Raw genomic sequence first — 16,278 nt, 5'->3', positions numbered from 1 at the left:
AAGTTAAAACCAGCACTTTGAATTGGACCCAGAACTGGCAGTTAATGCAGCTCTTAGTATGGAGATGTAATATATGTTCTATTAGGAGCATGCATAACTGCCTGCACTACTGCATTCTAAGTCAATTGAAGCTGCCTGATAATTCTTAAAGAGACCACCTTACAGTAGTCCAGTAAGAGTGATAGTTTGCATACTCTTTTCGCATCAAAATGCATTGAGTACCAAATTCAATGTTTCAAATCAGTTGAGTACCAAGGTTTCCCTGTATGGGTTTTATTTATCAATATTTACCATATTAAAAATTAAAATGAATAAATCTACTGCCATTTGCAGATCTTGCAATACTGCTGCTTATCTCTTCTAACAGCTCTCTGAAAGTTACTTGTTAAACTCCTTTCTGAGACTTTTGTCTTTCTTGGCTTTGGCTTCTCTTTTAGTAATTTTCACTGTTTGTTCTGACTTCCAGTTTGCTTTCTTTGTTTTTGGCAGTCTCTTTCTACTCTCATCCTCAGTTTTTTAAAGTACATTTCATTTAGTTACAATTCCTCAGTTCTCTATTAGTGACATCCAGGACTTCAGTGTGATTCCTGATGTTCTCCTTGAAAGTGATGGATATATGCTCAAGATCATATTGTGGAAAGCGGTTAGCTTTTTTATTCTGTTTAGCTTGAGCAGTTCATGATCTGCAACATAAAGTCAGGTTTTTTTCATTCCCTCTGTTTCTTTTGGCATAAGGAATGTTAAGCAGAGTACAGAAAAGGAGTTAAATATATTAAGCCAAATACATTGAAAGCATAACATAAAAAGGGAAATATGGTTTACACCAAAATATTGTTGCACCATGTCATAACTTTATATTCAGACAAACCATTTTTGCTCCCACCCCTTTCCTATATATGTCATGCCTTTTGTTCTTTAAAATTCTTGTCTCTTTTTTGAGATCTTACCAACACTGTTTAATGGCAATTTTCAACCTTTATTCGCTCCTTTTGCATGATGAAGCCATTGCATTTTACTTCTTTCACAGTATTCATTCACTTCTGTATTCAATCTATATTAATGTAGCACCCACTCCTTGTCTATGGAGATTCTCAATCATCCAAGTCATGATTGTCTCAAAGGTACTTTTCAGAAGGCAATTGGACTTTCTTGGGATTTCTCCCCCCCCCCCTTTGAAAGCGTTTTACTTTTCACCCAAGAGTACTGAAGAAGCTTCTTGGGTGAGAAGCGAAATGTTTTCAAGAGAAAAAAATCAAGAAAGTCCGGTTGCTTTTTGAAAAGCATCTTTGGGGTGCCCTTTCCTTATTGAACACATGCACTTAAATACTGCATTCCCACTGGGTTCAACTTCTCCTGACATGGCTATTTGTTCCATGTAACAAAGTCATAGAAGCATGTTTTTCTACAGAGCTGTTTTTCCTTTTGTTAATACATTTTTATTTTATGAGTAGGCCACTTACTACTCACTATTTTGTATTTTCTGATCTTGATATTTTTCTACTTATTTTCCCATAAACATTATATGAAGGTACAAAAACATATGAAGGTACAAAAATCCATTTATTTGCTTTAGTTTTCCCCATTAATATACTATATAACTTGAAATCATTTGCCACTTTATCAGATAACTTGGTCTTTAATACATTATTTTTCAGATCCATAATCTTTACAATATCATAATCCAATATTTGCTAGAAATAAGATTCTCAGCTTAGAGCATTTGTCGTGCCAGACTATCTTTTAACATCACTATCAGTATTCCTTTTAATTTATCCCCAAATATTTTATTTGGGTATTAACGGAAAGCTTGAAGTGCTTGAGGTTCTTAAAAGCAAAGCCTGATAACTGATAAATGTCTGTCATCAAATTCATACTGACTCATAGATTGTATTGGTTGGTCTTTAAATAGCTTCGTATATGTGTACATTTGAGCACTTTTTAACTGAAAGCCTGTTTGTTTTTCAATATTAAGTCGTCTGACTGAAAATGAAGAGGATGAAGACGAAGGAAGGGAATTAGCAATTGAGATTGAAAACTGTTTCCCACAACTTTACAAAATATTTATGGTATGTATTTCACTTCTGTGCTTAGTCTTTATTGCCCTGCTTAGTTATCTAAATACTTCAGGCTAAACAAGTTTAAGTTGCTTCCTGTCACCAGAATTGGGCAAGATTAGCAGTTGAAGCTTTTAATTTGAAAGGTGCATACTTTTGTAAGTTTTTAACAATTTGAATCATGTCAAAAATCGCTATTGATTTTTTTATTCAAGATAAAGTAACTTAATGTACTATCAAATTTGCCTGTTAAACAAGAGAAATAAATTTATTCATTTTCATATCAAGATCACTAAATTACTGATAAATATCAGCTTTGGTGTGTGGATTAGAGAAATAACCTGCAAATTAACTAGCTGTTGTATTTGAGGGTAAGATGAAATATTATATTAAATAATCTAATCTTTAAATATAGCGACCGTCTCCAATTTGGTCACCCTCCAAATTAGCTGGAAGTCCACTTTCATGTGTTCCAGTAAAGTGACTATGGATGGTGCTTGAAGAGCATCTAGAGTACGGGTGTCAAACTCGCCGTGTCATGTGACATATCACCACTTTTTTTGCATTGCCAGAGCTGAGGAGGGGGCATGACCTCCGTATGATGCCACCGGCCCTTGGGCCAGCAGTTTGACACCCCTGATCTAGAGATTTACCAGATTGGTAAGGTTGGATTAGAGATTTCTGTGGAGATTCTCAGTCATCCAGGTCATGGTTGTCCCAAAGATGCTTTTTCATGAGGCAACTGGACTTTCTTGTTTTTCTTTGAAGACGTTTCTCTTCTCATTCAAGAAGCTTCTTCAGTTCTGGATTAGAGAATGATACCAGTTTCAGATCTTGACAAATTGAAGTAATATAAGTGGTCAGTCTTCTGTTGTGTGAGTTTAGATTTGTTTTCTTTCTTGTTTAGACATATATTCCTTCTGAAAATGCGGAGTTGAGCAGTGCAGCTTTACAAGCTTTGGGATATTGTGTATTTAATCCAAAGATTTCTTCCTTGTTATGTGGTAAATACCTTTTTGTATTATAAACATTGATAAACTATATCTAATCAGGTTGACTAGCCAGTTTCTTCCAATGACTGGTATCCATAGTCTATGTGTATATCTGTAAATAATGGACATACAGACACTTATGATATACTAACAGAATTACATAATCACAGATAGAAATGTCCATGAATTGGAATATGTTACTTTTAAATCTGCTTCCCATTAGCTAAATTTCAGCATAAATAAACATCAGAATCTTTTGACTGGTCCATGTTTCAGCCAAAATAAAACCTGCAGAGATCTAAGAATCATTTTTTTAAAATAATAATTTTTAATCAGTTTAAAAATATAAAAAACAAATACAAATAACCTGTGGATTTCCCTGACATCAAATACTCACATGAGCAGTTCTTTGGCATATTTTTTCCTACCTGTTGGCATACTGCCAGAGGTATACATCATTATTAAAGACACTCCTATCCAGAACAGCAGTTTCTGTTGAGCCATCCCTTTATACACATGGATGCATATGTGGAAGTGAATTGTTTTGTATCCACATACTTTTATTTAGGATTATTTGATTTAAGTATATATGAGTTGCTAGAACATAGAGCAAATGTTTCTGCATACCATTTCTGTGAAACATGAATGAAAAACCGTAGTATGCTTTGTGTCTTGACTTTTGTCAAAAATAAATCCTATATCTCTAATCCCAGGGCAGTTAGTGTTATGGTCTTTAGGGAAAATTAGACACCGCATGTCTGCAGCCATTGGAGAATTGTCTTAGCAGGGAAATTAGTCTGAATTTCATACAGACCAGGAAAATTGTTACTATCAATTATTACATCGTGATAATACCTCTAACAATAATTTCTGGTTTTTCTATTTTTTTTTTAACAGAAATAGAAATACACGAACTACTTTCTACATTAAACAATGTTGCTTTAAATTCAGGAGACAAACACACTCGCACAAGAGCACTTTGGGTGATCTCAAAGCAGTCCTTTCCTCCTGATACTGTTGCAAAGTTGGTGAGTAAGATTTGTTTTCATCACCTATAAATAAAAGTTGATTAAAAGTCTTGCTGTACTTAACTCATTATATCTTTTCAGGTACCCAGTATTATTGCTATGCTAGAAACAGTACTAGAAGGAGATTTACATTCCATGGTAGTTGAATATGAAGCGCTAAATGTTATCATCCGGTATGTGTCAGTTATAAATTGGTTAAAAATTAGAAGAGGAGAAAGACTTCTGTTTAAATGTTGACCTGTTTACACTGTAAGCTATAGCACTGTTATGATTGTACTGCATGCTCAGTAATATTTATGTTTTGAATTTATCACATTATGTGTCAGAGAAATTGTATATGTATTTATAGTTTTGTGGAAATTTGTTCTACTTTCCAGTTAAGCTACTAACTTTATATTGGATCTTTATTGATATTGTATTTCATATTATAATTGGAGCACACCAATGGTAGCAATGTAACATAAATGGTAGTTCTATAATGTAGTCGATAGGCAATGGCTACTTGTAAGAGTTAGTTTGAGAAAAATTTTCCATATTACTTCAACTATCAACGATCTATTGAAATGAGATCATATTCTAGCTTTTATTTAATCTAAAGTGATTTTAGTTTATTTGTGGTCCAAATCAGCTGAAATGGCCTCATTATTGCATTGACGCCAGTTGGATAATTGACAGTGGATTAAGTTATCTTGTCTTTGGTCTGTAGACATCTTCAATTGGTCTTTGAATGTAATGTTATTCAGAATAGACTGCAAACCACTGCCATGTGAGAGTTAAGAGATTTTCATAACCTGCATACTCAGTTCTTTTGACAAACTTGCAAAAACTTGGAAAAATGTATTCATATTTGTATTTGCAAAACTTATTCATATTTGTGTTTCTAAAATTTAGGCTGATAGAACAGGCTCCATCCGACATGGAGCAACAGGCTGTGAAGTGGGCTAAGATAATAATTCCTTTGGTGGTTCACTCAGCTCATAAAGTACAATTAAGAGCTGCTAGTGCTTTGGAAATGGGTCTACCACTTCTTCAGCAGCACCAAGAGGTGATAACAGTCACTGAACAAATCATGACCACTGTAAGTCAAATATATCTTAAATGTGTTTGCAGAGCACCATAGAGCCTAACATATTTCTTGCATGACCTTCATTCGGTCCCCATACAGCTATTTTACTAGATTTTTAGTGATGTATATTTTTGGAATAAATTAAAAATCTAAAATAGAAATCATTGAAATTGGTACAAATATTATATAATAAATACCAGAGTCGTACTTTAAATATAGGAAGATAAATACAAATGAAGCCTGAAGTGAAATGTATTATTTTGAAAGAGTATTAAAATGATAATTGACTGCTATTTGTAATTTTTAATATAATATCTTAATATTTATATTTTTCCACAGGAAATTGTACGTTCAGGTGTTTTTCAGTATAATCCTTTAGATTAGATGTTACTAATACATTTATTCTGAATTGAATAAATGAATGTATACCTTTTGTAGTCTTCAAACATGCAAACTAAAGGACAATTGATATAAAACAATAGAGAAAAGATAGTAATAAAAGAGTATGTCAACCCAGTGTTTAAAAACTTAAGTCAAATTTCATACGATTGATACGGATCAATTCTGTAAGGGTTACAAGAATGCAAATAATTTTTATAGCGGCACAATAAAATTTTACAATTGTGTACAATATGTAATTATGGAGTCTCTGTCAGCCGAATGATATTTAATGTAAAATCCATCTGATTAACTTGGATTTTTTTTAAAATAAAGACCATATCAGCATTTTATAAAAGTCTGGATTAAATTCACAGTATAAAAAAGCATGTTCAGTTTTCTCTATCTTACCTCATTCTCATAGTAGAAATCCTCTTGGGACCTGGGATATTACAGCATCTTTTAAAAAAAAGTACTGAGGGTATGGCATTAAGGCAAGCTCTTAAAAATGATAACATGGAATAAGAGAAAAAACAGGCGTCAGAAGAGGGTCTCTGGGATTTTATGAAAAGTTGATAAAAGTTTAAAATCCTTAGATTATTTAGTGGCTCTGTCCCAGATCCACTGTTTGATTACATATTTTTCATTGTTAAGCCTTAAGGATAGTGAATCCTTGGGTGACAATCTGTTGGAGAGCGATTTGTTTGTAATACTCTTCCATCATTTTGATCTATAAACACGCAATACTATTAATGGTAGCCTTGTTGCTGGAGTCAATTTAAACCTATTCAAAACACATTTGATTTTTATTCTTAGCAACCCAGTTTCTAATCCCAGAGAATAAATTGCTGAATTGTGCCTCGTGTGGTAATTATGCAGTAGATTTGCCACAAGTAATTTAATCATTCCTTCTTGCATCCCATGGAATTTAAAAATGGCTTTGGCATTTTTCGGAGTGAGGCATAACTGCAAATTCCTTCTAGATATTTGACAAACAATTCCTATTCATGTAAAATAATTCAGAGTGCTGTTGTAGGACCTTAGCTGGCCATCTCTGAACAAACCCCAAGAATCTCATTAAGGTGCATTTTTATCTAACTTAATACAACATTTTAATAAATGTTCTCTATTATAATCCTACAGAAAGTAATTCCAGAACTCCAAAAGCTGTTTTTTTCAAAACATGAAACATATATTCTGAAACTGTGGCCCCTGTTTATAAAGTTGCTTGGAAAAGTAAGTTGGAGAAAAAAAATCATTTTAACCTATGATACTGGAAGTGCAATTACAGTATACAATGATGCTGCATTTTCCCCTTTAGACACTGCACCACAGTGGAAGCTTTATCAATTCCCTGCTCCATTTAGAAGAACTTGGATTTCGTAGTGGCTCCCCGGTGGTGAAGAAAATAGCTTTCATTGCGTGGAAAAGTCTGATTGATAACTTTGCTTTAAATCCAGGTACCTTAACACGTTGAGCAGTAATGTATCAGCAAGGAATATACTCTTGTTTCTCACCTGCAGGAGGAAAATCAGTGATTAAACTGACACACAAAACATAGGAAGTTATTAGTGATGTCGATACTTTAAATTAAATTAGTTGCCATCTTGTCACATACTGACTATGGTTAATATAAGATTTACATAGTTATTAATTGTTACCAGATGCCAGCTATCTCTTATGAGAATGTGCTGTTCATCCACTCTAAAGCATTTACTCAAATTTAAATTCTGCCTAATTCCCGGCAACTCTGGGCAATTTTCAAATTGTTAAAAACATTTAAAAACAAAGAACACAAAAGGAATAAAGGTGTCAGAGATAGGAAACCTGGATAGGAAGCCCCAAGGATGCTTTTCAAAAGGCAGTGGGACTTTCTTGGTTTTTTTTCCTTTGAATTTTTTTTGCTTTTCATCCAAAAAGCTTTTTCAGTTCTGAGAACAGGTCCGGAACTGAAAAAGCTTCTTGGATGAGAAGAGAAACGTTTTCAATGAAAAAAACAAGAAAGTCCAGTTGTCTTTTGAAAAGCACCTTTGGGACAACCCTGACCTGAATGGTTGAGAATCCCCAGAGACACCTGGATGGGAAGGAAGAAAAAGAGGAAAATGGTCCTCAGTCATGCTTGCCAAAGGCCCATCGGAATACCAGTAGCGTAAAGGTCATTTGACTCTCAGGAAGACCCTTATTCCAGGAGGCAAGAGCTGCCACAGAAAAGGCATGCATCCTGGATCACAGTAGATGGCATTGTTTAATCAAAACAACCAACCAACCCTGATCGGCTGGGCAAATACTGTGGGAGACAATCAGTTCCTCAGGTAACCAGGCCCTATTGGGGTTGGGGTTTATGATAGTAATCAGCACCCTGAGTCGCACCTGGAGGCAAGCTGGCAAACAGTGCAGTTCACAAAGCAGAGATATTAAATGGGCATATTGAACCGTGCCCATCATTGCCAGCACTGTTGCATCCTGGGCCAGCTGCAACTTCCAGGTAGTCTTCAGAGGCATCCCATATAGACTGTGTTGCAGTAGTCAAGCAGTGAGATGACGAGGCCAAGAGAGACTGAAAGACATTTCCCAACCCAATCTAGGAAAAGGTATATAGGAAGTCCTCAAGTTAAAACTAATTAGCCTGGAATTGTGATTGTAAGTTGTGCTGATCATTAAGCAAATGACTATGTGGCTTTGTGCAGCTGTTGTTAAGCAAGTCCCTTGTCTGCAGTGGCCATTCTTTTGTTGTGAGAAATCAGAAGTAATCTTTCTTTTCTCTGTTCCTCAGAGACAGGTGTCTACAATACTTTTTTGGATTATTTGCCTTCCCCATGAGAAAGCTCATGGCAGCATTTAGGGAGATGGGTAGGGAGTATAGAATTCAAATACATAATCATTATACAAGCGTAAGAATTATTATATTCCTGAAACACTCATATGAAAGGAGTGGCTTATTTGTACTTCTTGCTTTTCTGCTGGTTTTCTTTTTTCTTTATTTTTCTTGCATTTTGTATTTATATTTTATATTTTCTTTCTGATATTAGTTTGGGTTACCTTTCAGAATTGTTGAAATCTTCAATAAAAAATATTTTTTAAAAAGGGGATGCTATATTTGTTAGACAAATCCATTTTCAATTAATGGCAACCCAGTGAGGCAAAAAGAATTAAACTCTGCTTCTCATTCTATTGGATATAATAATAATTTCTATTTCTATTTTTCAAGATATATTATGCAGTGCAAAAAGGCTGAGATTGCTAATGCAACCACTGAGCTCTATTCATGTAAGAACTGAAACTTTGGCAGTGACCAAGCTTGAAGTTTGGTGGTATTTATTAATTAGGCTTGGATCTCAGCTTCCAGTCCACTTTGAACAGGTAACTTAATATTTGTTGTTAAACTAATATTGAGCATTAATTAAAATCGGAAAGGCTCTTTGACCTAGATTTCTATTTGATTTCTATTTTCTCACAAAAGATTTAATAGTTTAAAGTACCATATATTCCGGCGTATAAGACGACTGGGCATATAAGACGACCCCCAACTTTTGAAAAGATTTTCAGGGTTTAGAAAGTCGTCTTATACGCCGGAAAATATGGTACAATATTGAATTTCTGTTTATAGATGAGCACAATAGGAGCTCCATTCCTTTGCTGCTAGAAAGCGAGTGTTGCCCACCACTGCTTCCCTAATGCTTCCTGGATTCAGCTGGTATTTTTTTCCCCATATATTTTATTGATTTTTTAAAACATAAATCACTTAATAGTTGGTGAACAGTGTGTTTGCTGGGTTTACATTTGTAAAGAAAAATTTAAAAATTTAAATGGGATTTTTGAATGCTTTGTCCTGCTGGCTGTGGAATTCTGGGAGTTGAAGTCCACATGCCTTAAAATTGTCAAGATTGAGAAACACACTGTTAGTGCTTATTTTTGTAAAAAAAAAAAAAAAAATAGGGCTGGCCACTAGGGGGCAGATTGGTTTTAAATTCAGAGAACAGCTACCCGGCGTATAAGACGACCCCGAGTTTTGAGAAGATTTTCAGGGTTTAGAAAGTCGTCTTATACTCCGGAAAATACGGTATTTACATATTCTAATATTTCATGATCATCACGGTAGTCAGTGAACTTTGTTCAGGTTAGAATATTTGAATTTATAATGTATTGATTTATATTATTTATTGATTTATTATAATGAAATAAATTAGTAATTACTAAGTAATAATGAAGTATCAAAAGCTCTAGAGATTTTTGCTGTGTTGAATTAAGTAGAACTGAATTGGTTATAATTTTGGAAATTGTGTTTAAATCAGTGCTGTAGTTTTAAAAAATGTGATCCGGAAACAGCACATCAGATAGCTATGTGCCTGAAGGTATATTTCATCGACCACAGATCTATTGACATTTCTACATATTAGTTGTCCTCTTGTATGCATTGTCTCATTCAGTAAATAATGTCTTTATGCAGTAGACACCGTCTCTTGTTTATTGCTAGAATAAATTATTGAGATCTGGTCTGCCCATTTATTTTATTTTTGGGCTTACGCTTCAGTATTTCTTTTTTAGGTTGGTGTACCATTAATTCAGAACACCTTATGCCTGGATGCCTCTCAGCTACAAGGAAATTCATCACGGTTCATTTCTAATCAGAGTTTAGCTATACCAGGTTGTTCACAAAAATCAGGTATGAAGCAAGCAGTACAAGCACATTGGCAGCTGAGGGGAAGGTTGGGAGGTGATGACCACACTGGTGGGATATGCCATTGAGGAGGAGGAGGAGAGCAATCTCAGTTCTAACACTGACCTGAAATGGTTCAGCACAACCCACAAAATGTGTTGGTTTGTTCTGGGTTTAAAAAAAAAAAATTCTCCATTTGTTCCTCACTCCTAATTTGTCCTAAGGCATTTGCCTTGCAAAGTAGACTATTTTGAAAGTTTGATTTTTGTTAAGATAGTATTAATAACAAGCACTGCAGTTTAAAATTGTGTAGCTGCAGTTTAAGCATACAATAGGTCCGTAATGGAAGATAGTGTCTTACACATTTGGGGAAACTTTCTAAATAAAATGCTTTGAAGTACAATCCTATTGTTAGAAGCATGAGACATAATCAGATCTTCAACCTCATTTCCATCAACCATCTTTTCAAGACTCTCCTAATGGGGTGGGGTGTCTCCCCCCCATATGAACAATTTTCTCTGCTAGAAGTGAGAGACGAAAAATGCAACTTTTTTATTTCAGGGGTTTTCCCTTTTGGAAATGTTGCCAGTCCAAGGATGACTCAGAATGCTAGCATCGGAGGAGCTGTTGTCATTCCATCTATTCAGATTCTAGGAATTGAAATGCTACTTCACTTCTTTAAGGGACAGGAAATATTGACTTTTGCCGAGGAAAATAATATTGTACTTAGTTTAGGTAACTCTTTGGTTGATAAAACAATTTTTTTAACAAGTAAAATACTGCAACCTTAGTTTTATTTTTAAAAACTGCTGATTCTCATACCTTTTGTCAGTGATAATAGTTCTTTACTGCCTTCTTATATAGAACCTCTCCAGTACCCAGTAATTACCAGTCTTTCCTTCTTCTGCAAACATGCCAGTGTTTTCATAAATGCAGCTCAGGATGGCTTCATTGCAGTCGGACAAGAAATTTCTGGTAAGTTTTTTTTTTTTGTGCAGGTTAAAGTATTTATTGAAAGCAGGTAACTACAACTCCAAAGTCAAAAGGCATTAAGTAAAGGAATACTATATAAATATAACTAAATGAATCAAAAATAAATCAGTTAGACAGCTCTCGCCGTCAGGCTTAAAGTGGAAAAGAGGCAAGTCATAAGAAAAAAAGATGAGGAAAAAATTGATAATCACAGCTCATTTTAGTTGCTCAGATAGATGGAGCTGAGCATTTTACTGACTGTACTCTATTGGGATTGTATTTTGAGTCTTTGGTTGGACCGTTCCTTGCAGACTTATTCCATTTTTCCTTCTTTGCTCCTTACCATTCCTGAAAAGTAAACTGAATTAGTTCCTTGTCTCCCTCCAGGCAAGATAAGCCCCAGAAACCTTTTTGCTGACTTTTAAAAGGGAGGAAATGGCTGCCCTGGTGATTTGGATGTAAACAGCTTACCCAGTTGTGTGTGGCTTTTTTCTTCTACTCACAGAAAATTCTTCAGTGGGCATTTTTTTTCTTTTAAAAAAGCTTCTTATAGTACAGTAGTCAGCATCTTTCAGGCACCTGTTCCAATGTTTGTTAATATAAATCTACCTACTGATTTTTCACCTTGATTTTCCTTTTGTTAAACATCATGCCTTGCAGATTGTATGCTCACTGCTATATGGAAAGAACTAGTTGGTTTTGTGAAAGCTGCAATTGAATCAGGTAATAATTGTTTATGTGCTTTAACTGTACAGAGACCGTATGAAAGTGAGAAGATACTGAATTTATTCATTTACGCTTATGGCTATCTAAATAAATTGGTGTACCATGTACATACCATGTTTGAACCAGCTTGCAGTTAAACTTTATTATTTAGAAGTGATTTGCCCAACATGGGATCTCGGTAAAAATGCAATTAATGTATGAAGCTGGTTACTGGGTCTAGTGTTATAAGATCTGATTGACCACCGCATGCATAACTTATTTCTAGGCAACAAAAGAGAGCGGTCGAATTCAGAAGTATTAACCATGTTGCTGCAGACTTTAAAAAACATTATTATGTCAAAACAATTGCCAGTATTAAACTCATTGGTAAGTATTGATAGAGTTTTTACATGTGTGAATTTTAAATAGATGGTATTCAGCATTCTTATATAAAATGAATCCTAAATTGGATATCCTTTTTAGGGGTTTATATATTTATAAGAGTGGTTCTGGTATTTTATTTATTTATTAGAGCTCAAGGCAATATTTTGCTATTCAGAAGTTTATATACTTGAGGGGTTCTTGATGCTGTGAGTTTGGTTGCTTTCGTCAAGATGTTTCATTAGCCAAACTAGGTAAAATCATTGATGCTTATGAGAACACCGAGGACCCCCCCCCCATTTCAACCCTGAGCTACAAATATTCTCCTACTTACAAGAGTGATTCCAGCATTTTATTTATTTATTAAAGCTCAAGGGCAGATTTTTCTATTGTATGTACACATACACAACAGAATACTTTGGATAAGTCATATTTGTATGATGATATAAGCTATAAATAGTGTTTATTTCTTGTGCAGCAGAATGCTGCTTTGGGTAATCTTGACTTTTTTCATTATATTATAGTTTTCAAATAAACAATGTATTATCAAAGGAGAATAGTATTTTCTAATTTTAGATTAGAGATTTGATATAAATATTAATTAATTATTTTACCTTGTTACTTGTTAAATAAAATACTTTGCGTTCTGTTTTAGTCTTTGTTAGAAGTGGCTATTAAAGAACTGCCTCCAAAAGTATTGGGATCACCAGCCTATCTGATTGCTGACATGGATCTTCTGAATGTAAGTATACAGTAATGTGATACTGCTCAGATTAGTTACACAAAACATGGTATGCCACATATCCTAAAAGAGATCTAACTGGTAAGATTTCAGTCATACGTATTTATAAGTGGTTCTCTTAATCCTACTAGATCAGGGCTTTTCAACCTTTTCACCCATTGTACCACTTTTAGGATATGGCAACATCCGAGTACCACCAGTTGCATGGCAAAACTTGATGACCAAAAAAAAAAAAAGTGAAAAAAGTGATAAAGTACAGGTAGTCCTTGACTTACAACAATTCACTTAGTGACTGTTCGAAGTTACAATGGCACTGAAAAAAGTGCCCACCAAGCCACAGCCGAGCAAGACACCTGCCTGCCCGCCCAGCCACGCTCTTCCTGCTATCCGAGGTTTTCATTGTTGTGAGCATTTCTGTTGAGGATTGCCAGCAGGGGTGCGGTGGGAGGGTGTTTGGTTTCCCCCCCCCCCAGGTTTTGGTCACTTGATATGATCCTAGGACACTGTAACTGTCATAAATATGAATCAGTTTCCAAGTATCTGAATGTAAATCACAAGACCGTGTGATGCTGCAACATTCCAGCTGATTGGTGCTTCTTCAGGGCTCAGCAGAAGCACCAGGATCAGTGCTGCTTTCCAGCTGGAGCCTGGTGCTGATCCTGGCGCTTCCGCTCAGCCCTGCAGCTCCAGCCATCTCTCGCTCAGGCTTGTGCGGTGCTGCCACCAGTTCAGCTCATTCCCTTCCCCCACTACCACTTTTCTAGGATGGTCGTGTACCACCTGCCAGGTGCCAATGTACCACAGGTGGTACCCGTACCACTGGTTGAAAAGCCCTGTACTAGATCCTAAATTCCTAAACTATTACAATAATGGATATGGAATTTCTACACATTGGTTAAGGTGACCCTCTCCTAAAGCAGGAAAACAAAAGCTGATGAGTCAGAATGTCACATCCATCTGCTTAAGTCTAAAACATTGAATGGAAATTGAGATATTCCCAGATAAAGATTAACACGTTAGTGAGATAAAGATTAACACGTCAGTATGAGAGCAAACCAGTTGAGCTTTCGTACTGTTCAAAAACCAGGAACTGTTTTAATTGTTTTTTTTCCTTTATAGAAATGCACTCATCATTTAGATTCAACAAATAATCCATGTAAACAAAAATGTCTTCAATTGTATATCCATTAAGAAAGTATTTAATCCCAAGAGTTGACCCCATCCTTTTGTATACTATAATATTATTCCACAGAGCAGCAGTATATCAAATATACTAATTCTCAGTTAAAAATCTGAAGTTGCACAAATGAGAAACATACTCCAAAATGCCATAAAAATGGTATTCTCTCTCATAGGATCAGGAAGGTGAAATACGTTGCACAGCGCTCGGAATTCATTTTTTGCATAGAGAAAGAAAGAACTAACTAGGTTAGGAATGCACATAAAGGCAGTCTACTACTGCTCCCTAAATTGCATTGTTGTGGTTGAGTATTTTTGTTTTTGAAGGAAAAGAATTCCGGTAATTTGATCCAAATATTTGTGTATTAATTGCAACATTCACACAGATTCTCTCTTCTATATTAATTATCCAAACATACTTATTTTTAAGGATAGTTTGCTTGCTATTAAATGCGGAAAAAGTCCTACCCAAATCCTATTGTAATAGTAGGGCAAGACCTGGAAAGAGCAATTCATATTAGGGAATTTTCAGATGTTATTGAGTTAAAGGAATCTACCATAGAAAAGTGGGCTAAAGTTTCTGCAGAGTAACATGAGAGACTGATCATTGATTACAGGATAAACTTAGGTGCAGTTATCGTAACTAAAATTAATTCAAACAGTTCATAATTCGAAGGAAGTAATTATATTCTCATACTGACATATTTCACATTGGATTCTACAAAACAGTCACCAGGCTTCGGTGTTATTTTGTCACCTAGATTCTCTTTAAATATTAGTAGGATCCGCATGAAGCTCAAATAATGTTCAGTGGAGAGTATGTGCAAACTTTCATAAATCCTGAAAGAAGGTGAATATTTTTTTAAAGGCAGTATATATTTAGACACAATTCACATATTAATTAAAAGCAGGAAGATCTAAAGTTTCGGCAGTTGAATTTACATAATTTTGCCAGTCAAGATGCTAGGAAAAATACCTGGACGCACAGTAAACCTTTATAATGTCAAGGTAATATCTGGGGGTTGAATTATTTAATAAAAGTATGTTGGTTGACATTTGTAAAACAGAAATTGAGTCCTGAAACTGATGACGATGGGTAGGGTTGGTAAGGCAGAATAGACCTTCCATTTCTGAAATACTCCAATGAATAGTAGACTTACTGCCCAGGTTTTCCTTTCTTGATAGGGAACTCCAGCACTATTCTTACTTCAGCTCTTATTCTTCGAAGATCTTCTGGAATATGGAGTGCAGAGTCAAAGGTAGGTACTCCAGAACAGTTTTTTTTAAAAAAAAATTCTATTTGATAATAAAGAATAGTTTTTAAAATTCTGTATCCTAGTACCGGAATTTATTTGAAAATGCTACTTTATTTAAAATAACCCTCGTGGACTAACAATAATGCATTAACAAATGGTAGTGTTATCCTACTTAAAAGTATAACTTCACTACCCTTCCCATCTCTAAAAGTTAAAACTACCACCATTAATTTGACTATGTCCAACTGGATATTTAGTTGCATCTCTTTAATTTTGATTCTAATTACTTTTTCTTAACTAGATTCTTTTTGAACTACGAATCTCTTGTGGAATGTGCTTTGTCTGGCCCTACGTCTCCTCTGTCTTTTACTGAGTCTGTACTCACAATTATGAGTCAGAGTGCCATGTACTTGGAAAATAAGAATTATCTGTGGCGAATGTGGAGTATTATAGTTAACCCATTAATTGAATGGATTAAACAGGTATAGTGAACTAGTTTATCTATTTAAGTATCAGTTACAGATACCAAAATGTTACTACAGAAATAAAAATCATTTTCAGAACTAGATTTAAAAAACAAAAAGAACATTAAGGTTTCCATGTGTCTTAAATATATAAAGTTCAGATTGTGTCAGCCTAGGTACAATGTTTTAAATGCTTTGAGTGTTAAAAAATTTGAAGATTTTCAATTTGAACTACTTTTTTCCCCCTTAGACTAATGATGTAAATCAAGGTGATGCTTTGGAGCATAATTTCAATGCAATTTACAGTGCACTGTTGCTACCAGTAAACTGTATATTTTCATCTGAATTTCCACAGGTAGGAAACTTTGAATATCTATAGTAGTACTTGCCGTTTAGAATCTGAG

General features: G+C 34.9%; 1 protein-coding gene across 1 annotated transcript in view; it reads left to right on the top strand.

The window, feature by feature from the left end:
• Positions 1-16,278, top strand: part of LOC120301124 (telomere-associated protein RIF1-like) — a 46,986-nt gene that overhangs the window by 2,937 nt on the left and 27,771 nt on the right. The window contains exons 2-18 of the mRNA XM_039327833.1: positions 1,973-2,066; positions 2,962-3,058; positions 3,944-4,074; positions 4,156-4,247; positions 4,966-5,152; positions 6,662-6,754; positions 6,840-6,978; positions 8,727-8,878; positions 10,064-10,181; positions 10,737-10,910; positions 11,040-11,150; positions 11,808-11,870; positions 12,139-12,239; positions 12,889-12,975; positions 15,340-15,413; positions 15,712-15,892; positions 16,125-16,229. Of these exons, the coding sequence (XP_039183767.1) occupies positions 1,973-2,066; positions 2,962-3,058; positions 3,944-4,074; positions 4,156-4,247; positions 4,966-5,152; positions 6,662-6,754; positions 6,840-6,978; positions 8,727-8,878; positions 10,064-10,181; positions 10,737-10,910; positions 11,040-11,150; positions 11,808-11,870; positions 12,139-12,239; positions 12,889-12,975; positions 15,340-15,413; positions 15,712-15,892; positions 16,125-16,229 (1,999 nt within the window). The remainder of the gene's footprint in view (positions 1-1,972; positions 2,067-2,961; positions 3,059-3,943; positions 4,075-4,155; positions 4,248-4,965; positions 5,153-6,661; positions 6,755-6,839; positions 6,979-8,726; positions 8,879-10,063; positions 10,182-10,736; positions 10,911-11,039; positions 11,151-11,807; positions 11,871-12,138; positions 12,240-12,888; positions 12,976-15,339; positions 15,414-15,711; positions 15,893-16,124; positions 16,230-16,278) is intronic.

The sequence above is a fragment of the Crotalus tigris genome, unplaced genomic scaffold, assembly GCF_016545835.1.
Source record: "Crotalus tigris isolate CLP2741 ecotype Arizona unplaced genomic scaffold, ASM1654583v1 scf7180000024369.3102671, whole genome shotgun sequence".
NCBI classification, from domain to species: domain Eukaryota; kingdom Metazoa; phylum Chordata; class Lepidosauria; order Squamata; family Viperidae; genus Crotalus; species Crotalus tigris.
This window is presented reverse-complemented; position numbering and strand designations above follow the sequence as displayed.